This window comes from Microtus ochrogaster, chromosome 22 (assembly GCF_000317375.1).
Source record: "Microtus ochrogaster isolate Prairie Vole_2 chromosome 22, MicOch1.0, whole genome shotgun sequence".
Taxonomy (NCBI): domain Eukaryota; kingdom Metazoa; phylum Chordata; class Mammalia; order Rodentia; family Cricetidae; genus Microtus; species Microtus ochrogaster.
This window is the reverse complement of record NC_022023.1, coordinates 34,272,647-34,284,224: the sequence shown is the minus strand read 5'-3', so window position 1 is coordinate 34,284,224 and position 11,578 is coordinate 34,272,647. Positions and strand designations below refer to the sequence as shown.

General features: G+C 54.9%; 3 protein-coding genes across 6 annotated transcripts in view; 2 read left to right on the top strand and 1 right to left on the bottom strand.

The window, feature by feature from the left end:
- Shd (Src homology 2 domain containing transforming protein D) overlaps positions 1 to 735 on the top strand; it is a 6,576-nt gene extending 5,841 nt beyond the window's left edge. For all 3 annotated transcript variants that reach the window (XM_026784234.1, XM_005357876.3, XM_013350255.2), the window contains exon 7: positions 421 to 735. In XM_026784234.1, coding sequence (XP_026640035.1) covers positions 421 to 610 — 190 coding nt within the window. In that variant the 3' untranslated portion in view covers positions 611 to 735. The remainder of the gene's footprint in view (positions 1 to 420) is intronic.
- Positions 736 to 2,465: 1,730 nt separating this feature from the next.
- Positions 2,466 to 7,474, bottom strand: Tmigd2 (transmembrane and immunoglobulin domain containing 2). Its single transcript, XM_005357894.1, has 6 exons — positions 7,418 to 7,474; positions 6,303 to 6,375; positions 4,582 to 4,941; positions 3,125 to 3,154; positions 2,924 to 3,043; positions 2,466 to 2,701 (listed from the first exon to the last, which is right to left on the bottom strand). Exons 1-6 carry the CDS (start codon positions 7,472 to 7,474, stop codon positions 2,466 to 2,468), a joined length of 876 nt encoding a protein of 291 aa, XP_005357951.1.
- A 618-nt stretch (positions 7,475 to 8,092) lies between these two features.
- Positions 8,093 to 11,578, top strand: part of Fsd1 (fibronectin type III and SPRY domain containing 1) — a 10,236-nt gene continuing 6,750 nt past the window's right edge. The window contains exons 1-5 of one of the 2 annotated variants that reach the window (XM_026784294.1): positions 8,093 to 8,258; positions 8,442 to 8,929; positions 9,302 to 9,397; positions 9,674 to 9,805; positions 10,221 to 10,322. In XM_026784294.1, the coding sequence (XP_026640095.1) occupies positions 9,380 to 9,397; positions 9,674 to 9,805; positions 10,221 to 10,322 (252 nt within the window). In that variant the 5' untranslated portion in view covers positions 8,093 to 8,258; positions 8,442 to 8,929; positions 9,302 to 9,379. The remainder of the gene's footprint in view (positions 8,259 to 8,441; positions 8,930 to 9,301; positions 9,398 to 9,673; positions 9,806 to 10,220; positions 10,323 to 11,578) is intronic. The other variant, XM_005357874.3, reaches the window with a different exon arrangement.

Below are 11,578 nucleotides of genomic sequence, written 5' to 3'. Positions count from 1 at the left end.
CTCTTGTAGACCAGGCTGGTCTTGAACTCACAGAGATCCACCTGCCTCTGCCTCCCAAGTGCTGGGATTAAAGGCGTGCGCCACCACCGCCCGGCCAGAGGACAACTCTTGAGGTTCAGCTCTCGCCTTGCACTTTGTGGGTCTTGGGGAATTAAACTCAAGTCATCAAGCATGAGCTGCAAGCATCTTTACCCTCTGGTCCCTCTAATTGGTCCAAAACGGAACTTCAAAGGGAAAGCTACCCTACAGAGCCATGGAGGTCAGGAAGTCACTCGTGACTGTCAGTCCCGCAGAGAGGCACTGGGTGGGGCTGCTAGAGGTGTCCCTGGAGGCCCAGAGTAATGCACCCGTGGAAGGCGGCTGTGGAGAGATGGACAGTTGAGTGGGTCTGGAGAAATGATGCTCTACCTTGCCCCACAGGAGCAGTCAGGGTTCCATGCACCTGAAGTTCGCGCGGACCCGGGAGAACCAGGTGGTGCTGGGCCAGCACAGCGGGCCCTTCCCCAGCGTGCCCGAGCTGGTCCTACATTACAGTGCCCGCCCGCTGCCTGTGCAGGGCGCAGAGCACCTAGCGCTGCTCTACCCTGTCACCGGCAGCCAGAGCCCCTGAGGGACCCTGTACACTGGCTCCAGGCCAGAGAGGGGATGGGGGACCCATGACACAGACCCCCCCCAAGCCAAATCTATTGCCCCCCGGGAGGTTCCAGGGCCCCCTCTCTGTGAGCGGGCTTTGCCTGTAAAAAAAAAAAAAAAAGAAAGAAAAAAAAAGAAAGGAGAGAGAGAGAGAGAGGGAGAGAGACTTGCTGCCGGCCTGACTGGTTCAGTCCCAGGAACACACACGGCCCACACGGTGGCAGTAGAGAGCGGACACCCGCAAGTTGTCCTGATTTACACACAAGGCACACACCATAAATTAACAAATAAATGTAATAAAAACGAATTTTAAAACCTTGCCATTCCTTGCTATTCTTTCGGAGCTGCGGAGAGACGCCAGGCGACTGCTCAGACCTTGGAGTGTTCCCAAAGCCATGGCAAGCACAGGTGCCTGTGGATACTGAGCAGTGAACAGCAAAGCCTTTGTCACAGGGGCCCAGCTGGGTTTGGAAGCTAGATGTCCCCAGAGACGGGGACAGCTTCACCTCATCCCAGCCCGCAGCTGGGGCCACTGACCTCCCAGGCAGAGCAAACATCTGTTCCCTGGGAAAGCCACAGGAGTGGGGGAGGGGAGGCAGCTGCAGCCCGGTCACTTCAAGGTGGCAGCTGGACAGGGACAGGACCGTGGTACGTGTTAGCAGCCCTGACCCTCAACTCTTCCTTTTTTCGGTCCACAAGAAGCTCTCTGGTGGCCCATTGAGGAGGAAGGGGCCATTCAGGGCTGAGTGTGGACTCCCTGCTCACTGGACATAAAAGCAAGGGAAGGTGGGGAATTACGTAATTATAATAGAAATGTGTGTTTGGGTAAGTGCACGTGTGTGCAGGTGTGTGCACGTGTGTGCAGGTTTGTGCACGTGTGTGTGAAGGTGCCTGGAGTTTTGAGCCACCGGAAGTGACTGCTGGGAATCGGTTCTCAAGAAGGGTATTGTGCGCTCTTAACCTGTGAGCCATTGCTCTAGCCACATTATAAAAATATAAGGCACTCCATCAGGTTCACCAGGCTCTCTCTCGGGAGACAGAGGCAAGCGGATCTCTGAGAGTTCGAGACCAGTCAGGTTTACAGAGCTGGTTCCAGGACAGCCAGAGCTGTTACACAGAGAAACCCTGACTTGAAAACAAGGAAAAATCAGAAGTGGAGTAGACGCTTCCTGGCCAAGGTGTGATGCCAGGCCATCTCCAGGGATCCTGGAACCCACAAATGACTCATTATCGGTAGCACCCCAACCAACAGACTTTGTCACAGGCTTTGACAAGTCTTGTTAAAATTGAGCTTGGCGGTGCAGGCTTGTCCCTCGTGAGGTTGAGGCAAAAGGAATTTATCTCAAAGAAAAGAGGAAAATCAGAACTAGGGGTGAGAATCAGTAGAGACCTGGCTAGACTCCCCCGGAGAGGGGGCTGGGGGCGTGGTCATGGTGGAGCCCCGCCTAGACTCCCCCAGAGAGGGGCTGGGGGCGTGGTCAGGTTGGAGCCCCGCCTAGAATTCCCCAGTGAGGGGCTCAGTGAGGGGCTGGGGGCGTGGTCAGGTTGGAGCCCCGCCTAGGATCTCCCAGTGAGGATGGGGGTGTGGTTCACTAATAAAGCACTTGTCTAGCATGGTTGAGGCCCTGGGTTCCTTGCAGACTATTTAAAGAATCCTTTATTGGCAGCTCCTGGGTAACATCATTGATCTCAGCCTCTAGCTGTTGGACGCTCCCTCCCTTTATAAAAACAGTGATGCCCTCAAATAGCTCTTGTCCAGGTCCATCTTGTGCTCTCAAGGGTCTCCAATGCCTCTTTGACTTCGAGGATTCCTCTCGGCCGGTGGCCTTTTCCTACTTCCTGCGACTTGCAGAAGTCGCACAGTGGACTGAGATGGGGTAGCCAGGCCTGGGCCTGGGGCTGGGTTTGGAGACCGGAAGTTGCTGGCGTGGAGCAGGTTTGGGGAAAGCGGTGGAATATATAACCTGGGCTCTCTGTTCACTGCCTGCATCCTTCTTCTTAGGCCGGGCCCGAGGCCTGTGTGGGATCTCCCGGGGCCGGTAGAGGACGTTGCTGTAGAAAGAATTTCCTGGGGGCCGATGACATAAACCAAAAAGCATCAGTAAATTAAGAGTGGCCATAGCTGTCTTGGCACGGGCAGGGGACCAACCTTCCCTACTAGGCAGCCTCCTCTCCACCCCATCCCCACCCCCAGCTCTCTTGGCAGGTTGCTGCAGTTCCGACATCTGCCACATGGCGGCGGTAGCACCATGTACCGAGATGCCTTCAGCTCCCGTGAGGTGAGACTCACCTGGGCAGGTGCTCTCACCTGAGTCCTCACGGCGACACCTGCTGAGACCCCACAACACAGCACCCAGTACCACCAAAGCTGCCACCACACCCCCAGCCACCAGAAGCATCAACAGGAGCCCTGGGTGGGGAGACAGAGAGGATTGTCTGTGGGGGAGGGGCACGCAGGGTGGGGCAGGTGGCGGGGAGGGGAGGGGCTTACCTGAAGAGGTCTCCTTCAGCTGGAGGTCACCTGCAGAGAAGAGGTACCTGTCTCAGGAGGATGACCACTGTGGAGCCCAACACCTGCTTCAGGATATTGAAGCTGCCGGTTCTGCTCTGCGATTTAGGCAGAACCTCAGGATCCTCTTCTGAGAAGAAGCGCGTAAGCATAACGGTGTAACTGAGAACTAGGGGTCCCCTCCGAATTATTCCTGAGATTCTGCCTCCTCCAAATGACTTCTGTCCCCAGCTCCTCACTCTACCTCTCATCCAAATCCCAAATCTTAGGACAAAGCACGCTACACGCCAACACTCTCAATTCACCCTGCCAAGACAGGAGAGCCCAGGACAGTACACGGCAGGACCGGTGATGGAGATGGAACTCAAGCCCCAAGTCATGTAGCCGGTGTAAACATACAGGGCGGGAGTACTACAGGTCTACATAACTATAGAACCGCAATCAGAAGTGGAGATCTTATGACTTAGGGAAGGTGCAACATCCCCAAACTCCAGACTCTCCTCTTGCAGGTGCTGACGTGAGCAGGAGTCCCGGGGGGCTGTTGGTGGTAGAGAAGTTAGCTGGGTACAGCTGCTCCCCACCCCTACAGCGTGTTAATTGGCCACTCCTCAGGCTGGTGGTGATGAGCCCCTGCAACGGCGACATGTCCCTTCTAGCTGAGGAAAACACACCAGGCACTCCATCCCGGCAAACAGGGTCTAGAACAACACAGACTGGCAGGAACCACCGAGTGGGTACCATACCAAGGCTACTGGGGTCCCACCAGGCCCTGCTGTGGCAGCCAAGTTAACACGGTGTGGTTTCCTTTGTTCTGTGTGAGACAGTGAAGGCCAGGCTGGTGCTGAGCTCTTGGCCGTCTTTCTGCCTCAGTTTCCCGTGGGCAGGAGGATAACAGACAGGCGTCACCACATCCCACTGAAGCTCGCCCTCCTGAATTGGGAACACAGGAGAGTGCCTTCACACCTGGCTCTTTTATTTTATATATGCACATATATATGCCATCTTTTTACGTGTGCATGCAGTACCAACAGTGGCCAGAAGGGGGCCTTAGAGTCCTCTGGAGCTGGAGCGACAGTGGTTGTGAGCCACCATGTGTGCTGGGAACAGAACCCTAATCCTCAGCGAGAGCAGCCGGTGCTCTAACCACTGAGCAGCCGGTGCTCTAACCACTGAGCAGCCTCCCCAGCCCCTCACACAGCTTTTTGAGACGGGATCTCACATAGTCCAGGCTGGCCTTGAACTCCTGACCCTCCTGCCTCAACAAGCTGCTATGGAATCCAAACTAGCTTTGATTCTGTTATTCTCCTGCCTCAGTTTTCCACGTGCAAGTGTTGCAAGTGTGCTGTGAGCCATTTTACACTCAGACAGGACCTGAGATTCAGGAGTCCGTGGATTCTAGAGCCTTCCCCACTCACACGCCTCTTCATCCCCGGTCATACCTGCCTCTACCAGGACCTTGGTCCCATTGCCCTCGGCCTTTTGCAACTTGGGGATCTCCAGGGTGGCCCGGCACACATAGTCCCCGCTGTCATTGAGGCTCAGGTGGTCCAGTCGCAGGCTAAAGTTTGTAAGTGACTGCCAGGACAGCTGCCCCCGAGCCCCACAGTCCACAGTGCTGAGGTTGCCATTCGAGATGAGCAGGTGGCAGAGAACGACCTTGTCCCGGATCCACTCCACACGCAGCCTCTCCCAGGCCTGACTCTGATTCACGCCACAGGACAGCCACATCTCATCGCCTTGTGTCACCCTCACCGAATGGGGCCACTGCTCCACGCTCAGGCTGACAGCTTCCTGCAGGCCTGGAAAGGATATGAGTCTTACCCAAATCTAGCAAGCCCCGTGAGGGCCTGAGTTCGAGTCCCTAGAACCCCTGGAGAAGACGGAACATGGTGGTGTCACCCTGCACTGGGGAGGCAGAGCCTGGAGGACCCATGAGTTCTCTGTCAGCTACTCCCACAAGCAAGCCACAAGAGACCGAATCTCAGCCAAGAGGTGGTGGCACAAGCCTTTAATTCCAGCACTCGGGAGGCAGAGGCAGGCGGATCTCTGTGAGTTCGAGGTCAGCCTGATCTACAAGAGCTAGTTCCAGGACAGGCTCCAAAGCTACAGAGAAACCCTGTCTTGAAAAACCAAAAGAGAGAGAGAGAGAGAGAGAGAGAGAGAGAGAGAGAGAGAGAGAGACCGAATTTCAGAAAAATCAGTGGAGATAGAGGAAGAGTCTGGGGGAGAACACTGGGCCTCTGTACACACATACATACACACACACAGAGACACACATACATACACACAAATATATATACACACATAGACATGCATACACACACATGCACAGATACATACATACACACTCAGATACATACACACAGTCACTCACACACACATATGCACAGTCACAGATACATGCACACACATACACACATACATGTACAAACATACACACAGATACATACACTCACAAATTCACATACATACTCTCACAGACATTTATATATACATACACATGGACATGCATACATATATACATACAGACATGCACATAGACATGCATACACATAGACATGAACACATACATAACCAACATAGGGGCCGATGTGCTGACTCAGCAGGTAAAGGCACTTGCTGACAAACCCTAGGACGTAAGTTCTATACCCCATAGCCGCATGGTAAAGGGAAGGAGAGGGTGCTGGAGATGGCTTCAGGAGATCCCACACCTCTGGCCTCTGGGGACCCCTACACACACACACACACACACACACACACACACACACACCCCAGATATATACTTTTTTTTAATCCCTGTGGAACATGGTGATGCACACCTTTAATCCCAACTCTTCAGAGGCATAAGCAGGCATGACTCTGAGTTCCAGGCCAGCCTGGGCTACATAGTGGGAACCTGACCCCCCCCCCCATGGCAAGATCCTGTCTCAAAGGAACAAAAGAGTATGGGGGCCAGGGTTCCGGGCCTCACAGGCTGGTGATTGGGTCATGGTTTGGGTTCCTCTGAAGAGGCCGTAAGGGCCCAAGCATCCAGTTCAGGGTGGTTCTGATGGGGGACCAGGCAGCTGAAGTGGGCTGGACAGAAAGAGGGAGTGCACAGGTGGGGACCCCCAAGTACTCACCCCAGAACTGCAGCAGGATGAATGCCCAGCCCGGAGACTCCATCCCTGAACCATCAGGCCCCAGGCTCGCCCTGTTGCTCTGGGGTCACCCAGCCCCCACACACACTCTTCCTGTCACAGAGTCCACCCACCCCTGCTGCGGTGACATTGGGGGTGGGGAAACAAAGAGGGCAGGCAGACATCCTGTGCTTCAGGCTGAAGGGGAAAGGGGGTCCAGTTTCCCCCAAACCATTCTCCATCAGAAAGGGAATACACACTGCGTTCGTGAGAGTGCAGATCTCTCTGGAAGACACTACAGAGGACAGAGGAGCAGAGCAGAGAGGGACAGTGAGGAAGAAGGGCTGGATGAGGAGGGCCCCGGGCTCAGTGAGCCATGCACTTGCCCATGCGCAAGGCCTGGACAAACCAGAGAGGGAGAGGTGGAGGCAGGAGAATCAAGAGTTCAAGGTTGGCTACACAGGGAGCATGAGACCAGACTGGGCAACATGACACTTGTCAAAAATCAGTCAATACAAGTAAGATCCCTCTGCCTCAGCTCCTGGGTCCCTAAGTCCTTCCCTTGTTGCAGGACTGAACATGAGGCCAAGGCCTCACACGGGCTCAGGCACAGGCCCTGTTTGAGGATTTCTGTGATGACTTTGTTTTGTTTTTTTTTTTTTTTCTGAGACAGGGTTTCTCTGTAGCTTTGGAGCCTGTTCTGGAACTTGCTCTGTAGATCAGGCTGGTCTCAACTCACAGAGATCCGCCTGCCTCTGCCTCAGGAGTGCTGGGATTAAAGACGTGTGCCACCACGGCTGGGCAAGTGACTTTGGTTTATCACAGGCATTGGGTGGCAGGTGTGGTCACGCTCGCCTTTCATCCCCGGAGGCAGAGGCAGGGGGAATATCTGTGAGTTCGAGGCCCAGATCTGGGCTACAGAGAGAGAGAGAGAGAGAGAGAGAGAGAGAGAGAGAGAGAGAGAGAGAGAGAGAGAGAGAGAGAACCTGCTCTGGTAGCAAAAGCCAGACCCCTGTTCTCAGTCCAACCACAGGACATTGGTGACTTCCTGGTGGACCCAAGCCCATCTACTGTCAACTAACCCCGTGGGAAGTTGGGACCCCTGTGCGGGCAAACGAAGCTGGCTCAGCCTGTTGAGGCCAGTTCTGTCTCTTACAGTTTCTGGTACCCCTCCAAGGCCTAGGCAAAATCGGGGACCGAAGGTCTTAGCCATCAGTCCCCAGCCTCAGGGCCCCTCTGGGGTCAGTGGTCAGTGCGGTAGAGTTCAGAGTCTCAGACTAAACCACTGGATGACCTACTATCTCACTGGGTGCTTCCTGGAATTGTTCTGAACCGCAAGGAGGGTGCTGCCCTGCACAGAAAGGTTGTGTTTAAAAGACCCTAGGGTGTCCAAAGCCCCGGTTGACAGTGGAGTGAGATGAACATAACAAACATGTCTAGCCCCAAAGTCAAGGGCTGGTAGAGAGGTTTCGGGGGGGGGGGTGTTTAGTTATAATCTGGGGCTTTGTGGAAAGTATAGGAACTTGTTCACTGTGTGACCATAATGCTGAACGCTGGTTGGTTGTGCAAGCAAGCAATGACATTCTCAGAGCAGTTTGGGTACCAATTTGAGTAGCAAATGCAGACGGTGTGGGAGTGAATAAGGGGTGGTCCTGAGGTCACAAGACAGGGCCTGAGGTCAAAGCCAGATAACCTGACTTCTGCCTGGTCTCTCTCTCATCCCTCCTGGTATCACACGCTCTGATAACCAGGCTCTGGAGGAGAGAGAGTCCCAGCTCCGAACTACATTTCCCAGCAGCTCCCGTCGCGGGAGCATGCGTAATGCATTCAGTGATGGAGCGCTGACCAGGGGCGCGGCGGCGGAGGCTGCGAGGGCGCGGAGGGCTAATTGGTTGCCGGCTGCGGCCACGGAGGCTAGAGTGTTTGGAGAACCAGCTGAGGGGGACCCTGAGGCAGGGTCGGGGCGATCCAGGGCTGCAGCTATGGAGGACCAGAGGGTAGGACCGGGAGGGATGCGCGGAGCGGGCACGGGGAGGGGACCAGGTGATGCCGCAGCGCCCCTCCCCCTCATGGGCCGCCCGCACAGCGGCTCGGGTTAACATGCAACCCCCAACTATCCCACCCCCCAACTCGGCTCCTCATCATCCTAGCCTGGGCTTAGCTGGGTCCCCACTCCACAGGTCACTGCCCCCAGCCTGCAGTGCCCAGCCCCCCACCCTGGGTGGGAGCCGGGAGCAGGAACCCTCGTCCTCCACTTGCTCTGGGGATCTCCCTCTCCAAGCCCCACCCTTCACAAGTGAGACCTTCGGACTGCCCAGGTGAACTCCATCCACTTCCCAGGCTATCCTGACCCATGCCTATCGCACCTCACCCAGGAGAAATTTGTTTCTCCATATAGTCCTTTACCCCAGGCTAGCCCAGTTGGACTCTGGGACTTACCTTGCCCAGGCTACCCTCTCATTGCAGCTCACCTTCAACTTTCAAGATGCAGATATTGGTCTGGGGTGTTGGTGGTGCACGCCTGTTATCCCAGCCTCGGGAGGCAGAGGCAAGAGGTTGATGTGAGTTCCAGGTTAGCCTGGGCTACACAGTGAGACCCTGGGAAGTGGATCAGTGAGGAAAGTGCTGTGCAAGCATACGGACCTGAGTTCAAGTCCCCAGTGTTCACGTAAGAAGTTAGTGCAGCTGCATGCACTGTAACCCCATCCCTGGGCACGGGGACACAGGAGGATCCCTGGGGACTTGATGGCAGCTAGTCTAGCCCAGGCTCAGTGAGAGACCATCCCTCAGATAATAGGTGGAGAACAAGAGAGGAAGATAACCGGCATTGACACATGGCATCCACACACGTGTGCATGCACACACACAAGCGCACACACCGACAAACCAAGCCCACATCAGCTCAGTGCTCAGACCACATAACAGTGGTCCATCCCTGAGTGTCCTTCTCTGCGATGGGAACGCTACAGCCTCACCCCAGGCCTGCACTCCTGGAGGGCCGCACTCAGCCAGCCCGCTGGCATGTTCCTCTGTTCCTCAGGAAGCACTGAGAAAAATCATCACCACCCTGGCCGTGAAGAACGAGGAGACGCAGACCTTCATCTACTCCCTGAAGCAGATGCTGCTGAACGTAGAGGTGAGTGGAGAGATCAGTTCTACAGGCTCGGGTGGGGGGGTGCAGGGAGGGTCCGGGAGGCATCTCCCACGCTTCAGTTCAGTCTCCCATCTACACGGCCCTCGCTTTCCCCCCTTGAGACAGAGTTGCTCTGTGTAGCCCCGGCTGTCCTGGAACTCACTCTGTAGACTAGGTTGGCCTCGAACTCACGGAGATCCACCTGTCTCTGCCTTCTGAGTGCTGGGATTAAAGGCGTGTGTCACTGCACCTGGCTCATGGTGGCCTCTTCCCATGCAGGCAAACTCAGCCAAGGTGCAGGAGGACCTGGAAGCTGAGTTCCAGTCCCTCACATCAGTGCTGGAAGAGCTGAAGGAATCCATGTTGATGAAGATCAAGCAGGACAGGGCCAGCCGCACCTATGAGCTGCAGGTGTGAGCGTGTACCCCCTCCCTCCTCCAGAGCCCCTGGTTCCCTCCTGACCCTCTGGCACCACCACCTCCTTGTGATTGCCCAGTTCTTTCCACTGGTCCCCCCAGAACCATGGTAACACTCCCACTCAGGCACCTCCCATGACTCCCCTGGACTCTGCAGCTCCAGGCTGGCGTCTCTCTCATTGAACCCAACTTCACCATCACTTCTCAGGATCCCACCTTCCCACCTGTGATTACCAAGGGGCCTAAGGGACTTAAGTGTGAATCTAGCCCTGTCTGGCTCCGCCAGCACTCAAGGCTCCAGTCTGCCTTTCCACCTGGAGCCCTGTTAGGCTGCATGTCCTGCAGGAAGCAGAGCTCTGGGTGGGTTTGTGGTGGTTGAGGAATCTGTCCCCATTGCTCGCTACCCACAGAACCAGCTAGCCGCCTGCACTCGGGCCCTGGAGAGCTCTGAGGAGCTCCTGGAGACAGCCAACCAGACCTTGCAGGCCGCAGACAGCGAGGATTTCCCTCAGGTGGGTGTCCATGAGAGGACCCATAGGGTCCCTGGGTCAAATGCTCTGTGTACAGTTTTGTTTCGTTTTGGTTTGGTTTTTTTGAGACAGGGTTTCTCTGTGTAGCCCTGGCTGTCCTGGAACTCACTCTGAAGACCAGACTGGCCTTGAACTCACAGAGATCCACCTGCCTCTTCCTGCTGAGTGCTGGGATAAAAGGCGTGTGCCACCACTGTCCAGTTAGTTTTGTTCGTTTTTATCACACGTATTTATTTGTGTGTGGGAGGAGAGTGTGGACCCCTCCTCACACGCGAATCAGGTCTGTCAGCAAGCGTCTTTACTCGCCAAGCCTCTTGCCGGCTCTCAGTCATTTTATTTAGATAGTGCCATGAGGCACACAACAAAAATGTGTCTCTGAGACTTCTCAAGGAGGGGCTGTGGCATTGTGGGTAGAATGCTTACCCAGCATGCACCAGGCCCTGGGTCCCATCCCCCACACTATATAGGCCAGGTGTGGTGGTGCGTACCTGTCACCCTAGCGATTGGGAGGACGGTCCAAGTCAGCCTCAGCTGTGCAGTGAGTTCCAGGCCAGCCTGGGCTCAATGAAACCCTGTCACAAAGAGCAAAACAATTTGACTCAGAGAGTAAACAGTGTTATTTCATTTTACCCAGAGGCGAGTGTGTCAGTCTTTTGCTTTGTGGAACATCCGTTATCTTTTTCTCAGATTTCTCTTAAGCCCAGCAGTCTATATTTTGGTTTCTTAAATGTGCGGACTCGAGCTGGCGAGGTGGCTCTGGGGGTAAAGGGGCTTGCAGCCAAGCCTGATAGCCTGAGTTCAATCCCCGCCCCCACATGGTGGAAGGAGAGAACCAACTCCTGAAGGTGGTCCTTTGACCTCCATACACGTGTGCACACATGGAATAAATGTCATTTTAAAACTAGAAATAAGTAAGCGTGCCTGCTGTGTAGGCTGGGCACAGAGAGGGGACTTAGGCTCACTGCCCCCCCCCCCTTTTTTTTAATTTATTTATTTATTATGTGTACAATATTCTTTCTGTGTGTACGCCTGCAGGCCAGAAGAGGGCACCAGCCCCCATTACAGATGGTTGTGAGCCACCATGTGGTTGCTGGGAATTGAACTCAGGACCTTTGGAAGAGCAGGTAATGCTCTTAATCTCTGAGCCATCTCTCCAGCCCCCTCTTTCAGCAATTTTTGAAAATTATTGAGTTCGTAATTGATTTCTTCTGATTTGTACTTTCCGTGGTTGAATTTTT